General features: G+C 39.4%; 1 protein-coding gene across 1 annotated transcript; it reads left to right on the plus strand.

Annotated features, from left to right (window-relative positions):
• The first annotated feature begins 1,648 nt into the window (after window positions 1–1,648).
• Window positions 1,649–2,617, plus strand: LOC124777233 (ubiquinone biosynthesis O-methyltransferase, mitochondrial). Its single transcript, XM_047252560.1, has one exon. The coding sequence runs from the start codon at window positions 1,779–1,781 to the stop codon at window positions 2,598–2,600; it is 822 nt and encodes a 273-aa protein (XP_047108516.1). The 5' UTR covers window positions 1,649–1,778; the 3' UTR covers window positions 2,601–2,617.
• Window positions 2,618–16,366: the final 13,749 nt, after the last annotated feature.

Raw genomic sequence — 16,366 nt, forward strand, 5'->3', positions numbered from 1 at the left:
ATGCAAAAATGAGATGAAGTTTTCTCTCTTCAGCATTATCAACAAATCGACATATGCTATGTGCACCCATGGTGCATGTGTGTGATATCTAGTGTCCTTGCGATGGAAAATGACATAGCAATACCTGAAGGGCGATAAAAACCACTATTCTTGTATTAAGCTAGGTTCACACAGTAGCTAATGTGGTGCCACATCTTGTGGCTTTCCATAATGGCATCGTGAGCTATCGTTCACACAGGATCCCACAAATTATTCGTACTTGCACAGCTGTCAATATGTCGTCAGTTGACATCATATGGATGGATATGATTGTTATAGTGCAGATTATTGCATTAGAGCTGTTACAAGAGTTAAATACAAGGAATGCGAGACCCAATAGTCGAATCCTAAAATAGATTTCTCACATGTGTAAATCAGGTGCAACAAACATATTTGTAAAAGAAATAACACTCAGAGACGAAAAGCTGTCTGGAATGGCAAACTGACCAATAGCTAGCAAATAAATATCATCTACAGACACACCATTCTCCCGAGACTGTATAATCTTATTATAGTCGTCGATATAGACATTTTGAATAACCAGTTTTTAGTTTGACAGCAACCACATTACACTCGGAAACTATTTCCTGCATATAATCCAGAATTTATACAATGCTAAGTCTCACAAATCACGAAGTTCATACAATTCACTTTTTTGATGACATATATAAAGTTTATTTATTCATTCATCCAAGAACTCTTTTAAGATTGTGGAATATGTCATTGGTTTACACACACACACACACACACACACACACACTGCTGCAGAAAATGAAAATGGTTTGATGGTCTTGTAGTTCCAGAAGCTGCGAAAGTGTACTTGCCGACCATTGTTTTCATTTTTCAGTAATAAAATGAAAACACACTAAAATAGAGTGCAGCAGCAGTTAACTCCACGATAACTCCCTGCAGAAAGCTCGTGTTTCGAAATACTGCCACCAGGGATCAGATGTGGAAGTAAAGTACGCAACGAAGTACAGCCAAATAAGTTGAACTTTTTGTGGCATGACGAGAGTTGCGCCTCTTAAATTGCGCCACTAAAAACTGGGAGTTCAAACATGCAACTGCAGTAAGCAGCTAGCTATGTCGATACTTTTGTTTAGTGTGTAAACCCGTCTTTAGTGAGCATAGTTGTTTAGAACCAGCATAGACATCTTGATTTGCAGATAATTCAGATATTGCGGTGTCAAAAACCGTTTTGAATGGTCTTCAGCTCGACAGGTCTACCACGTAACAAGATAGAGTAACATTACCAGGAATATCGTTACATGATTCTCATACTTCATTATCGAAAGGAGGGAGAATGCAGCTGTCATGGTCAATGTTCTTGAATCTTTTGGAGTGAGAGGAATGAAGCATACGGTGGAAATATCCTAGCACGACGGTCACTATTACGAACTACTCAGAAACTTTATCTGTGTCTCCCACCATTCAATACATTAATAACGTGCATCCTGCAGCTTTCAATCGAAGGCCTTTGAAACCAAAGGTTTTTTCAAACTACTTAAATAAATAACATTGTATACCTCTTTGGGAGTTTCTTTCGAAGCTCATCCAAAGTGCCTCTTTGACATCTACAGTCTCGTTTTTTGTTACATAAATAGTTGTATTTACCGCTTATTCCGTCGGACACCCGAAATGTTGACGATATGTGCATGGTAGTTAATGTAGTCATTCGTGAACGACAGTTAAGTGTTGAAAGTCGATAAGGATTGTATTTTTCCGAAACGCTCGACAATATGTTTAAAAGGAGCGTGTGTTTGGCTAGAGGTATTTATTTACCTCGTGTATACATGTGTACAAATCCTTCAACAGTTAGTGATAATGAAATGAGGAAATTTAAAGAACTGGCAAACCAATGGTGGGATGCAAATGGTCCTTTGAAACCTCTCCATTCATTCAATTCAATAAGAGTGCCATTTATTGTGAACGGTTTGGCGGCAGTTAACCCCAGTTTGGAAATTGAAAGCAGTCTAATCTTAAAAGATCTGAAGATACTAGACGTAGGCTGCGGTGCTGGTATTTTGTCTGAACAAATAGCACGAATGGGTGCGATGACGACAGCTGTCGATCCTTGCAGTGATATTATAGCTGCAGCGCAGTCCCATTTAGAATTAGACGAAAACCTTAAGACTCTTACATACCTGTGCTCTACTATCGAAGAAATCGCAGAGAAAGAGCCTGAGTATTACGATGCTGTTATCGCTTCTGAGGTGGCAGAACACGCAACAGATTATAAGGCGTTTGTATCACATTGTTGTAAAGCGCTCACGCCTGGTGGATCCATTTTCATCACGACAGTAAATCGTACACTTGTGTCACGAGTATTTGGAATCTGGGCAGCGGAATATGTTTTTGGAATTTTGCCCAAAGGAACACACGAATGGGAGAAATTTATTACACCAACAGAACTTGAAAGGAGTTTAGAAGACAACGGATGTGTTGTGAAAAGTACACAGGGTGCTTTATACAACATCTTAAATAATTCGTGGTATTCTTGTCCAAGTCAAGGCATTAATTACTTTATTCATGCTGTAAAACATAAAGATCAGGATAAATAAAGAGTATTTGTATTAGATTAAGTGTTAATTATTATCTGTGCAATTACAACAACTATGGGAATTGGCCTGTTTAATTTCTTGGTCGATGTAGAATAACTACAAATTACTAAGTTTTAAAAGTGCACTATGGAGAGAGATGAGTTGTTTGATTGGTTTTATAAGTCTCAATCAACACTTCTTTAGTGTATCTGTCTCATGACGTATTTCAACTGGAGACACTCAATCTTGTCCTGATATGAGCACCTTCCGTCATCTGTATGTTTGTCATCCATCTTTCCAATTGTGTCCTTAATCTTCCCCTGACTCTTTCCCTTTTTCTCTCTATTGTTGCAGACAATTCCCAAATGAGATTTTCTCCTAATCACATCCACTAATCTTCCCTCTCCCATATTTGCTTCATTAGTTTTTTTGATTAAGTCTTTCAGTGTATTTCACTTTAAACCACATTTCAAAACTTTCTAAATATCTGTCTTTGTAACTGTCCATGATTCACTGCTGTATAGCAATAAACTCCAGACAAATTTAGCATATCTTTTCCTTATGTGTACTGGAATTCTAGATGTAAGTAACTGCTTCACTTTTCCTAATGCTCTCTTGTTCGTAGATATTCCCCTCCTTAAGCCTTCTGTACAGCTTATCCTGCTCATTTCTTTTGTACAGATTCCTTTCTGCATTATTAGACTTACCAGTTTTAGAAAGGCATTTATTTGGTGTGTGTTTTTTTTCTGTCTAAGAAAATGTTGGCTGGAGTTTCATTTTTGCTTAATCTCATCACTTCTGTCATTTGTATACTTATCTTCATTTCACAGTCCTCACATCCTTTTTGCAGTACTCTTCGTTATCTGCTGTAGCTCTGCCAACATTACTTGAGCTGCATATTTTATAGTCTTTAACGTTTCTCCTCCATTTACAGTGCCTCTTGAGTCCTTACCTATCAGTTCTTGATATATGTTGAACAGCTGTGATGCAAGTGAGCATCCTTGCCTTACACTCTTTCCAATGCATATCTCTTTCATCTCCTCATACTCTGTTACTTTTTGATTTGTGTACCTCTCTTTTATTAACCTTCTGTCTTTCCCCTCTACACCAACATTTTTAAATGCACAACAGTATACTCCACCTGACTGTGTCAAGTGCCTTTTTCCAGTTGATAAAACAAACACACGCCTTGTTCATTCTATTATTCATTCTTCTATCACACCCTGATAGTCTCTGGCATCTCTTGTTCCTTTATCCTTTCTGCATCCAAACTGGTCTCCCCCCAGCCCTTTCCTCATTTATTTTCAGGTCTCCTTAGTATGACTTGTGTTTCAGCCTTTGTAACATGACTGATAAAACTAATTGTCCTTTGATGTTATAGCATTCTTTTGGGTTTCAGTTTCTGTGTAAAAGTGTTACATGATGGTCTGAAGTAAATCATGAGGCCAAATTCTTGTGTCATAAATTGTATTCATTGTTATGTCTTTTCATTTATTTGAAATATTATACACAAGGATTTTGAATAAACTACTCACATCTTCTTTGTTCTGCAATGTAGAGATATGTTTTAGGTATTCTTGAACAATAGGATGGTAGGCTATGTGATCCGATTGCAAAGTGAGTAAAGGTCCAATCAAGAGTTCCTGATTTGTGTTTTTAACTTAAATTGACAACGAGTAATAATGCATTTCAACCAGAAATTGATATAGGCTAGAGAAAATGCCTTTATGCAGCTGAATGGTTGTGCTTTGCAAAAATGAAGGGTGTCAGCATTTGTGAAAGTGGAATAATGTAACAGTAATACTTAGGCAGTATCTTAATATAATATACGGTTTGTAAAGAGTTTATATTTCCCAGTTTCTAATCTGACTTGAGATATATTATGCGAGCTCTAAACCCTGAACTTTGAAAACTAATGGAATCAAAGTAAAGTACTAATTAAAAATACTGTGGAATAGCTTGGAAGACTTAACACTAATATGCAGTGGCTTCTTGCAAGACTTGAGGTGTTGGTGTTGTGAATTTTCCACTTGTCAGATGGTGCATTATCATACACTATTAGAAATTACAGTTCTGTTACACAGGTGAAGCCCATAATTCCATGGTTGTGACTGTGATTATATCATATTTTACAGCAGAGTAACACAATTTCCTGTGATTGACGTCAGCTCGATGCTTAGAAGATCAAAATATTCTTTAGCAAGACGTAAGAAGATATGCAGTACACAAAAGAATAAACTGACAATGACTTCCTCTCTAACTGACAAATATATTTCTCATTTTCTTTTAAAGTGTGTGTAGTTATGATGGCTGCAAATTAGTATGCATGGGTACTGTTCAGTCACATTATTTCAAATCTTCTTCATCTTTCACTCATTCTGAAAATGTGAATTTATTTGGTTGCATTTTTGATGAAACTGGAATGTAATGTCCAACATATTTTATTATGCAATTTATTGCTAGTACTTTTCCCCCACCTTTGTAAGGACTGAAAAACAACCATTTGCCGAACACTGCGTAGGTTTCCTTCTGCACAGCATTCAGCATATGGTGCAGTCTTGTAATGTGATACTGATAGTACTGTTGGATTAAAGTGTGGCATTGGAGTCGTCATGAAATCTTTGTTGTGGTGACAGAGGGATCTGTTGTGCAGCCTGAAGTCTAGGTTAGGTGGGGAGGTGACATTGTGACTGTGGGTTGACAAGGCCATAGAAAATGAAATCAGAAAATCAGGTTGCAATAAAAGGTTGACTAGTAGTGAAGCCTAGTTTACTTCTGCCCTTATTGAAAAAATGCAAGGGTTGAGGTGTCCAATATTTAACTTTTACATAACATTTTTATGAAAAGTATGGTTGCTACTCAGTCTATGATGGAGACGCTGAGTCACAGATGGGCACAACAAAAAGATTGTCAGAAAGGCCTTCGTTGAAAATAGACAACGCACACACACACAAAACTCATACACACATGACCATAGTGTTAGGGCCAGACTTTGAGCAGCAGCAATGATGGGAGAAGCAACTAGGTGGTGGAGGTTGAGGAGGCTGGAGCAGGGAGTGGAAGGGATAGCAGGGTAGTGGTGGGGCACAGTGAAGTGCTGTGTGTGGGAGTGTACAGGGATGAGGTGGAGAGAGGATAGGGCAACTAGGTGCAGTCAGGAGATTAAACGGAGGGCGGGTGGTGGGAGGATGGGATGGTAGTGGAAAAAGAGAGAAATAAAAAGACTGTGGGTGGATTGGTGGAATAGAGGACTGTGTAGGGCTGGAATGGGAACAGCTTAGCAGCTGGACGTGAAACGACATTGACTAATGAAGGTTGAGGCCAGGAGGGTTACAGGAACTTATGATATGTTGCAGGGAGACTTCCCACCTGCACTTTTCAGGAGAGTTGGTGTTGGTGGGGAAGATGCAGATGGCACAGGCTGTGAAGCAGTCATTGGAATGAAGAACATTGATATAGGCTAGAGAAAATAACTTTATGCAGCTGAATGGTTGTGCTTTGCAAAAATGAAGGGTATCAGCATTTGTGAATGTGGAATAATGTAACAGTAATACTTGGCGATATCTTAATATAATATACGGTTTGTAAAGAGTTTATATTTCCCAGTTTCTAATCTGACTTGAGATATATTATGCGAGCTCTAAACCCTGAACTTTGAAAACTAATGTAATCAAAGTAAAGTACTAATTAAAAATACTGTGGAATAGCTTGGAAGACTTAACACTAATATGCAGTGGCTTCTTGCAAGACTTGAGGTGTTTTGTGAATTTTCCACTTGTCAGACAGTGTTGGGCAGTGTACTTAGCAACAAAGTGCTCCACCGGTTTCTTAACCACAGTTTGTCGGTGGCTGTTCTTGCAGACAGACAGCTTGTTGGTTGTCATGCCTGTGTAGAATGCTGCACAGTGGTTGAAGCTTAGCTTGTAGATCACATGACTGATTTCACAGGTGGCCCTGCCTTTGATGGGATAGGTGGTGGTTGTGACAAGACTGGAGTGGGTTGTGGTGGGAGGAGCATTCCTCCATGCGATGCAGTACCATCCAGGATAGAAGCAACGGAATCACATTTTCTGCCAAGGTTTCGACTTGTCGCATCATGCCCTGAAATGAGGAGTCTTGCACCTAGGTCTATTACAGGGATATGAGGCAAGATGTTGTAAGTTGGGATTTTGTAGGGATGGATGAGGATATTGTATAGGTTTGGTGGGCAGTGGAATACCACTGTGGGAGGGGTGGAGAGGAGGATAGTGGGTATGACATTCCTCATATCAGGGCACAATGAGAGGTAGTCAAAACCTTGGCGGAGAATGTGATTCAGTTGCTCCAGTCCTCAGTGGTACCGAGTCACAAGGGGAATGCGTCTCTGTGGCTGGATGGTGGGACATTCGGAGGTGGAGGATGACTGGGGAGATAAGGTACAGGATATCTGTCCTAGGGCAGTATTCACCATCTGCATGATCGACTGGATGCCAGAGTCAGCACCTGCATTGCCGCCCATGGAGACTACAGCACGTACCAATATGGTTGTTTTAGCATAGTTCGAGAAATGTTACCTCAGAACTGCTTGTGCTATTGATCTGTAAATGTAACAATTTCAGGTACGCCACATGCACTGTTGCAACAATAAATGTTAAGTGAATTGGAAACCTCTAAAAGGGCATACCAGTTTTTTCCTGGCAGTGTATATATACATTAATATTTCCTTTTGAAATTTGCACTCCCAACTGAGTACGGAAACACATCTCCCATGCCTTATACGTCCAGTGACCGCCACCTCCCAAAGACCCACCATCTGGCCACATAGCAGCATTCCTCCATGCGATGCAGTACCATCCAGGATAGAAGCAACGGAATCACATTTTCTGCCAAGGTTTCGACTTGTCGCATCATGCCCTGAAATGAGGAATGCCCTTCCCACTATCCTCTCCATCCCTCACACAGTGGTACTCAGCTGCCCACCAAACCTGCACAGTATCCTCATCCATCCCTACAAAACCCCTGTTCCCGACCCATTGCCTCATCCTTGTAATAGACCTAGATGCCTGTCTCATAGTTTGAACCTGTGTCTGGTCATCCTGATTTAAATTTTCCATGATTTCCCTAAACCGCTTCAAGCAAATGCTGTGATTGTTCCTTTGAAAGGGCACGGCCAACTTCCTTCCCTAATCCCAAGAGACCGATGACCTTGCTGTTTTGTCTCTTCTAGCAAATCACCCAACCCTGTCTCATACATACTCCCACCACCACCACCACCACTACCTTCTCCAGTCTGGTCACAAGCATCACCTATCCCATCAAAGGCAGGACATCTACAAGCTAAGCTGGAACCACTGTGCTGCATTCTACGTGAGCATGACAACTGACGAGCTGTCTGTTCACATGAATGGTCGCAGACAAACAGGCCAAGAAACGGCTGGACCACCTCGTTACAGAGCATGCCACCCAACACTACATTCTTCATTTCAATGACTGCCTCACAGCCTGTGCCATTTGTATAACCCACACCAATGCCAGATTTTCTGGCTTGCACAGGTGGGAACTAACTCTGCAATATATCCTACGTTCCCTATAACCATCCTGGCTTCAACCTCCGTTAGTCATTTTCGTTAACCATCCAGAGCCTCCCTATTCACATTCCAGCACTACACAGCCCTCTATTCCACGCATTCTCCTTACCTCTCTCCTGTTCTGCCACGCCCCACCTCCCTCTTGCCTTCCATCTAACCTCCTGACTGCACCTAGCTGCCCTACTACCCTTTCTCCATCTTATCCCTGTATGCTCCCACAAGCAACAGTTTACTGTCCCTAACCACTACCCTGCTATCCCTCTCCCTTCCTGCCACAGCCTCCTCCACCCCCACCACCTGGTTGCTTCTCCCATCATGCGCTGCTGCTCACAGTCTGGCCCCAACAGCTAGAGACTGGACGACAATTAAAGGTTATGAATGTCACTGATCCTTTCATCTCGTTTTTCAAACCAACAACACAGTTCATTGAACCAATACTAGAAAGGTGAATACTTATCAAAAAGGTGTAAAGTTGTCCGTTATTCAGGAACACACATTTTCAATAACTTATCAGAGGCATAAAAAGTTTAACTACTTATAAAGCTCAGATTAAGAGCAGCCCAAAGGATTTGCTGGTGGCCAACTTCTTCTCCTCAATTGATGAATTTTGTAACAGAACAGATTGATGTGTATGTAATAATATGAAATAATGTCAGTGTTACGCACAATGTGACTTCTGTACAAATATAGTACAGTAATACAGTCATTGTAATTAAATATTGTAAAATGATTATTCTGTTTGATGATGTATGGCTACAGTAGCCCAAGGAGTATCACAGAATTATATATGCACCTCAGTGTATTGAACATTAACATGTTTTGTGACAAATTTATATTACCTTTCAAATTAAAATAGATTTAAGGTTTTCCTTACATTCATGAGCACAATTTCACTGGGTTTTGTGGAAGAAGCATTAGCGTATCTGTCTTTCTTTGTAAGTATTAACTGCGTATTTTTGTTTCCTGTCATAGGCCCTATTGTAGGCATACTTTCTAGGGGATTCATTCATTCAGGGATAATCTTAAATTATACAGGATTTGTCTTAATAGCACAATGAAAATAAATAGCTCAGAAATACACATCATACAGAATATAGTAGGCTGCCTTAAGAGGATAGGATGGTCTTGATGAAGGAATCATATCGGCATTTGCCCAAAGTGACTTAGGAAAACTTAAATCAGGATGACCAGACACAGCAAGCTCCATCATTGCAAATATAAGTCCAGCATCTTAACAACTGCTCTGCCTCATTCAATTGGTCTCCATTGTATAATTTTCTTTGATACAAAAACAGTTTTACTTTTCATTACTGCACACATCAAGGACCTCCGAAAACACAAACTTGCAGCTATTTCCCTTGCACTGACTCCAATCAATTCATAAAACTGACTCATCATGTCCCCCCCCCCCCCCAACTCCCCTCTTCCTTTCCAGCACACCTGAAAAACCAAGTGCACATCCCCCCATGATGAGTAAGATGTTGAACTGAGGAGAATGGCAAGACATTACTATCATGCACTATAGCTCTTGATACATGATTTTCTTGCAAAGGCATCCAGTATTGTGATGTGACAGGGTGATGATGTTATCCCATTTCATTATTAACCACTGATCTGAATCCTGTAAGCGATCCCTGACTGTGTAGTATGCATTACTTATAAAGAGCACTTTAAACAGGTATATTTTAGTAACCATTTTCACCTCCGTTGGCAATTTATTATACGATTTTATTCCCCCTAGAAAATGTTTTGAGTTTTTGTTGTTCCAAAATCATATAAAAACTGCTAGTGAAATACTAGGTATTGTTTTCCCAGGTATGCATAACAGCTGGTAGATGTGCTCACTTCATACAGAAATAATACCTACCACAAGACTTTGTCTGTTACAAACAGATGATAGAATCTGAAGAGCAAAACATGCAGATGGCAATTTTTTTTGTGAGCAACTTCGTGTATTCATTCCATGTCAACTGACAACCAATATTCATCCTTAAAAACATTTTGCTTGTTACACTAGTTGTAAATTAACACGTTAGCTTAATGTGACAGAATTGCATGTCCTCTTGATACTGAAACACATACTGTCTGTTTTCTTTATGTTCAATGTAAAAACTGTGAGTGGTATCAAATTTAGTGTTCAATCACTTGTGAATGAGATAAGAACTGAAATTGATGATAGAAAAGCAAAAACTGAAATGCTTGGCTGTTTTCAAATGTTCCTTTACAAAGGAAAACCCAGGAGAATTACCATAATGTAATACTTGGATCACTGAAAGGATGAGTGAAATAAGTACTAGTGTCAGTGGTGTTGAGAAAAAACTCCAATCATAAGAACTGAACAAAGGTCCAGGGCCTGATGGAATCCCTATTGGATTCTATACTGAATTTCTGGCAGAGTTAATCCTTCTACTAATTATAATCTATCGTAGATCCCTCTGACAAACCACAGAGCCCAGTAGTTGGAAGAAAGCACAAGTCACACTAATTTACAAGAAGGGTAATAGAATTGATTTACAAAACTACTGTCCAATATTCGTGACATTGATTTGTTGTAGAATCTTGTATATATTCTGAGCCCAAACATCATGAGATGTCTCAAGCAGTATGATCTTCTCCGAAAAGCATTTGACTCAGTATCACATCTACACTTATTGTCAAAATTATGATTATGGGGGGGGGGGGGGGCATCAAGTGAAATTTGTGACTGAATTAAGGTTTTGTGGTAGGGAGGATGCAGCATGCTATCTTGGATGAAGAGTCATTGTCAGCTGAAGTAGCAGCTTCTGGTGTGCCCTAGGGAAGTGTTTGGGGATCCTTGCAGTCCGTGTCATATATTAATGACATTGCAGACAATATTAATAACAACGTCAGACTTTTTCCAGATGAAGTAGTTATCTATAGTAAAGTACTGTCCAAAAGGAGCTGCATAAATAAGCACTCGGATCTTGATAAGATTTGAAAGTGCTGCAATGATTGGCAACTTGCTTTAACTGTTAAGGAATGTAAAATTGTGCTCTTCACAAAACAAAACAAAAAATGTAGTATACTGTGACTGTAATATCAGTGAATCACTGTTGGAATCAGCAAACTCATACAAATACATGGGTGTAATACTATGTAGGGATATGAAATAGAATGATCACATGGGCTCAGCCATGGGTAAAACAGGTGGTAGTTTATTGGTAGAATACTTGGGAAGATTACTTATAAATCACTTGCGTGTCCCATTCTGGAATACTGCACAAGTGTGTGGCACCCACAGCAGATAGGAGTAACAGTAGTTTCTGTTAAGTTGAACTGCACTTTGAAAATGTGTATGGCGCAAGCATAGACTCCAAACTTAAACATATATATCAAGAGGGTGTAGTAAAACACTCACTAATTGGCAGTCCCAGTTTCTTTCAAAATTCCTCAAAAGCTGGATACTCTGATACTGCAATTGCTGTGTTGTGTGTCTTACTAAAATGTCTGTGTGTGAAGAAACTTAGACAAGTAAGATTATGCTCTTGATTGGTCATTCAGAGGATTAGACATTATTATGAAGAGCATCAATGCAACTACAATTTATTTTCTTTAAGTAGGCATGCAATATATTACCAAGAAAAATATTGGATATTAACTTGTCTTTATAAAATCAGTTGGCCTCATTGCAAAGTTTTTTACTGTAAATGTAATGTTATCAGACTACTACAACAAACATTGTAGCACACAAGTAATGTTCTTAGTTTGTGTGGCAGAACTGTTATGATGAAGAGTAGTGTGGCCTACTACATAGAATACCACATGTTACATTTTTTTTTATTATTTTACTTTTTTTTATTTATGAATTTGGCCAGCTATGGATCGCATACAACTTAAGACTTATGGTGTTTCTTTTTTCCCAGTACTTCTTCATTTTCTAACCAACTGCTCGTCTCTGCTCATCTGTCCGCACTCTCTTGGGTCGAGGTTTTGGCTCATCTTCTTCATAGTTTGCGTTTTCTATAAGTAGCCTAAAGTGATTCCTGTCACGTATTATTTCTTCTGTGACACCTATTTTGTTAGCGTCTTTCTTTACTGCTTCTATCCATCCTACAGTTTTTTTTCAGCTTACTAACCCAATTAAAAATTTTCTTTGTAATCCGTATTTCTTCCATTCTTTTTAAATGTCCATAAAATTTTAGCTGTCTCTTCCTCATTGTATCTGTGATCTTTTCTGTATTTTTGTATAGGTCTTCATTTCTCCTTTTAATCCACCTATTTTCCTTGTTTTTCTCAGGACCTAGAATTTTTCTTAGTATTTTTATCTCTCTTTTTTTTCTAGTTCTCTTAATTCATCTTTCTTATTCAATGTTAGGCACTCTGATCCATATGTTGCTTGTGTCCTAATAACTGAATTATAATGTTTAATTTTCACTTGTATGGATATTGATTTCTTATTGTAGTAGTTTTATGTTAATTTATATGCAAATTTTAAATTCTTATTCTTTCTTTATTTGTTGTGTTATCCAGTCCATTGACTTGGATCCATTCCCCCAGGTATCTGTATTATGTTTGTGTTTTGTATACTTGTTTTTTTTCATAGGATATTTTTAGCCCAGTCTTTTCAGCAATCTCATGTAACAGATCAAGCATAACTGTTGCATCTGTTTGGTTTTCAGTGATCAATGCCATATCATCCACAAAGGCTAAACATTTCACTTCAGGTTTGTTCTTTCCGTGGCCCACACTTATACCCTTTGTGCCTCTGTTTTTTGATGTGCTTTCCCATATTTTTACTATTTTATCTAAAACCAAGTTAAAGAGAATTGGGGACAGTCTTTCTCCTTGTCGAACTCCTGTTTTGATTTTGAATGGCTCAGAAATTTTGCCTTGAAACTTAATTCTTGATGTTGTATTGTGAGTGTTTGTTCAACAAGTCTTCTGTTACATATTAATAAAAACAGTCAGTTTTTGAAAATGTAATGTAATTTTATAGATAAAACATCTGTTCACTAAGCAGCAGGAGAAAACACACACATTTTAAAGTTTGCAAGCTTAAGGAGCCAGTGTCTCCTTCTTCTGGCAGAAAGGTTGAAAGGGAAGGAAGAGGGCTGAAGGAAAATGACTGTTGAGGTTTAGGAAAAGGGATAGAGTTCAGAAAGTCACCCAGAGTCAGAGGAGACTTACTGGACAGGATGAGAAAGAAAGACTGATTATTGTTGGGGCCTGCACCAGACAAGATTTGAAAATGTAAAAGCTTAAAGGTGAAATATAGGGTATGAGTTAATAAAAGTGATGTAAATGCACTGTATGTGATAGAGTTGGAAGGGGGGTGTAAAATTGACAGGTCAGAAAATGAAACATGTAGAAAACTAAAAGGGAGTGAGGAAAGGAAATGGTACTGTAAATAAATTCTGAGACTGGGGAAATTAGTGTAAACTGAGGACAGGTAGGTGGAAAGAACCAACGACATGTAGTGTGATTTCCCACTTGCGGAGTTCGAGAAACTGGTGTATGGAGGAAGAATGTAGATGGCACGAATGGTGAAACAGGCACCAAGGTCACAACTGCCATGTTGTACGGCATGCTCTGCAATGGGATATTGTGTGTTGCCAGCATAAACCCTCTGCCTTTGCCCATTCATCCTAACTTATAACTTGGTGGTAGTCAAGGTGATGTAAAAGGCAGAACAGTGTTTACATAACAGCTGGTATATCATGTGTTTTTACAGGTGCTTTCTCTTTGATAGTATATTTTTGCAAGAGCCGGTATGGTGGTGGCACAGGATGCATAGGGCAAGTTCTACAGTCAGGTCCATCACAGGGCAAGGAGCCATAGGGTGGGAGATGGTTGCAGGATCAGGATTGGATGTAATGGTGTGGGAAATCTGCTTTTTAAATAGGCTGGTGGGGTAATTATGTCCAGTGAAGGCCGAGGTGAGAATGGTGATGTAATGTCATAAAAAGTCTGCATGTGAACAGATATCTTTGCCAAGTTTGTTTGCATGGCTATCCTCCGCAGCAAGCATAGAAGTACTTGTTTTGTAAATAAAACCACCTTTTCCTGCTGCCACTTAGTTTATTTATCCCAGATGTGTCTTTGCCATTTTCTTGTTCTAAGGCATCATCGGTGGGATTTTTAATGATACAGTTTTGTTATTTTTAGAGTATTAAACAGTTCACATCATGATTTTTTATGTAAAAAAAAAGTGAAGGAGGTCAAAACGCAAAGTTGTGCTTATATGGCAGTAACAGACTGGTAGTGTGACCTACCGACCAGATGAGAGGAAATGCAGATCAGCAAATTGCAAGTAATTGCTTCCTTACATAAAAAAATTGTGACATAAACTGTTTAATAATCTAAAAATAACAAAACTGTATCGTTAAAAATCCCACCGATGATGCCTTAGAACAAGAAAAAGTCAAAACTCATGTGGGATAAATAAATTAAGTGGCAGCAGGAAAAGGTGCTTTTATTTACAAAACAAGTGTATATAGATGTGTTTGCCTTTCATGCCAAGGCTGTATGAGTGGGAATATTTGACATGGAAAGGATGGCAACAGTCAAAATGTAGGTGTTGTTGTTTGTTAGTAGGTTTAATGTGAACAGTAGTGTGTAGCTGACCTTCAGTGAGGGTGATATCAACGTCAAGGAAAGTGGTGTGGGTTCAGAATAGGACCATATGAAATTAATTGAGAAAATGTATGCAGATATTCCAAGAATTTTGACAGGTCAGCCTCACCATTAGTCTATACGACAAAGACATCATCAATGTATCTAAAGCAAACTAGGTTCTGAAGGCTTATGGATCCCAGGAAAGCCTCCTCCAAACAACCCATGGAAAGTTGGCATAAGAAGGCGCCATCCTAGTTCCCACGGCCATGATCCTGATCTGTCTGTATATCTGTCCCTCAAAGATAAAGTAGTTATTGGTAAGTATAAAGTTGAGTAAGGAGAGCAAGAAGGATGTCATAGGTTTGGAATCAAGTGGGTACCGACTGAGGAAATGTTCAGCAGCAGACAGACAGACCAAGTACGTGGGCAATGTTGGTATAGAAAGAAGTGGCATGACGTGACAAGCAAGGTGTGTGGTGGAGGAGAGATGGATACAGGTTTCAGACGACCTAGGAAATTGTTGGTGTCTTGGAGGAAAGCTTTTTACTATTGGTTGCAGGTGTTGATCAACTAAGGCAGATATAAATTCGGTGGATGCCTTGAAGCCAGTAACTATGGGATGGCATGGGTGATTGGGTTTGTGTATCTTAGGAAGAAGGTAAAAGATGGGTGTTTGTGGTTCGGGTGGGGTAAGAAGTTCTGTGGATTGAGGTGGTAGTCCTTTTGAGGGGCCTAACATTTTAAGGAGGGACTCAATGTCAGTTTAAATCACAGGGATGGGACAATACAGATAATTCAGAAGGGGAAAGTGCTTTAGATGAGAGGTTGAGCACGCTGTACAGTTGTGACTGGTTCTTGTCATCATGAGTTATCATTGCTCGGAGAGGCAGTGGTGAAGGTTGGGTAGGATGTTAAGAAGGGTGGTCAAGCTCAGTGTGTAGGAGAGGAGTGGTGGTTTATGGTGTGGTTGTTTAGGGAGCTGCAGAGTGACAGAAATGGAAACACAATTGTTGAGGTAGTTTAGGAGAAGAAGGCTTTTGAGGTGAATTTTGACATGTTGTTGCAGTTTGAACTTGGCTTTGTGGATGATACCATCCAGGGAATCAAGAAGGGCAGACAGCTGCAAGATTTTGTTGGAGGAGAGAAGTCTGGTTGAATGGAAATTGGTAGATGAGATATTTAGCTCACAGAATAGCTGGGTAAGTGCAAGCCGAGCCAACTTCAAACTGCAACAACTTAGTAAATTTTACCTCAAAAAGCTATCCCACCTCCTCCTAATTCAACAGTGGTGGTTCTCTTCCTGTTCCTCTATAGCTTCCTAAACAGCCAAACCATCAACCGCCACTCCTCTCCTACAAGCAGCACTTGGTCAACCTCCTTAACATCCCTCAGCCTTCACTGCTGCCTCCCAGACCAATGATACCTCATGATGCAAGGACCAGTCACAACAGTAGTGTTCTCAACTTCTCACCTGTAGCACTTTCTCCTCCTCTGTTATCTGTATAATCCAAGAGTTTTACTTTCAGACCTAAATCTGAATTTAATCACACTGCTTGGGTGAAGGACTGGTCTGAGCTGCCGGAGCTTGACCATCATGTGTGTATGAGGCATGCTTGCTCTTGTGAATAGATGGTATGTGTGTCT

This window comes from Schistocerca piceifrons, chromosome 2 (assembly GCF_021461385.2).
Source record: "Schistocerca piceifrons isolate TAMUIC-IGC-003096 chromosome 2, iqSchPice1.1, whole genome shotgun sequence".
NCBI lineage: Eukaryota > Metazoa > Arthropoda > Insecta > Orthoptera > Acrididae > Schistocerca > Schistocerca piceifrons.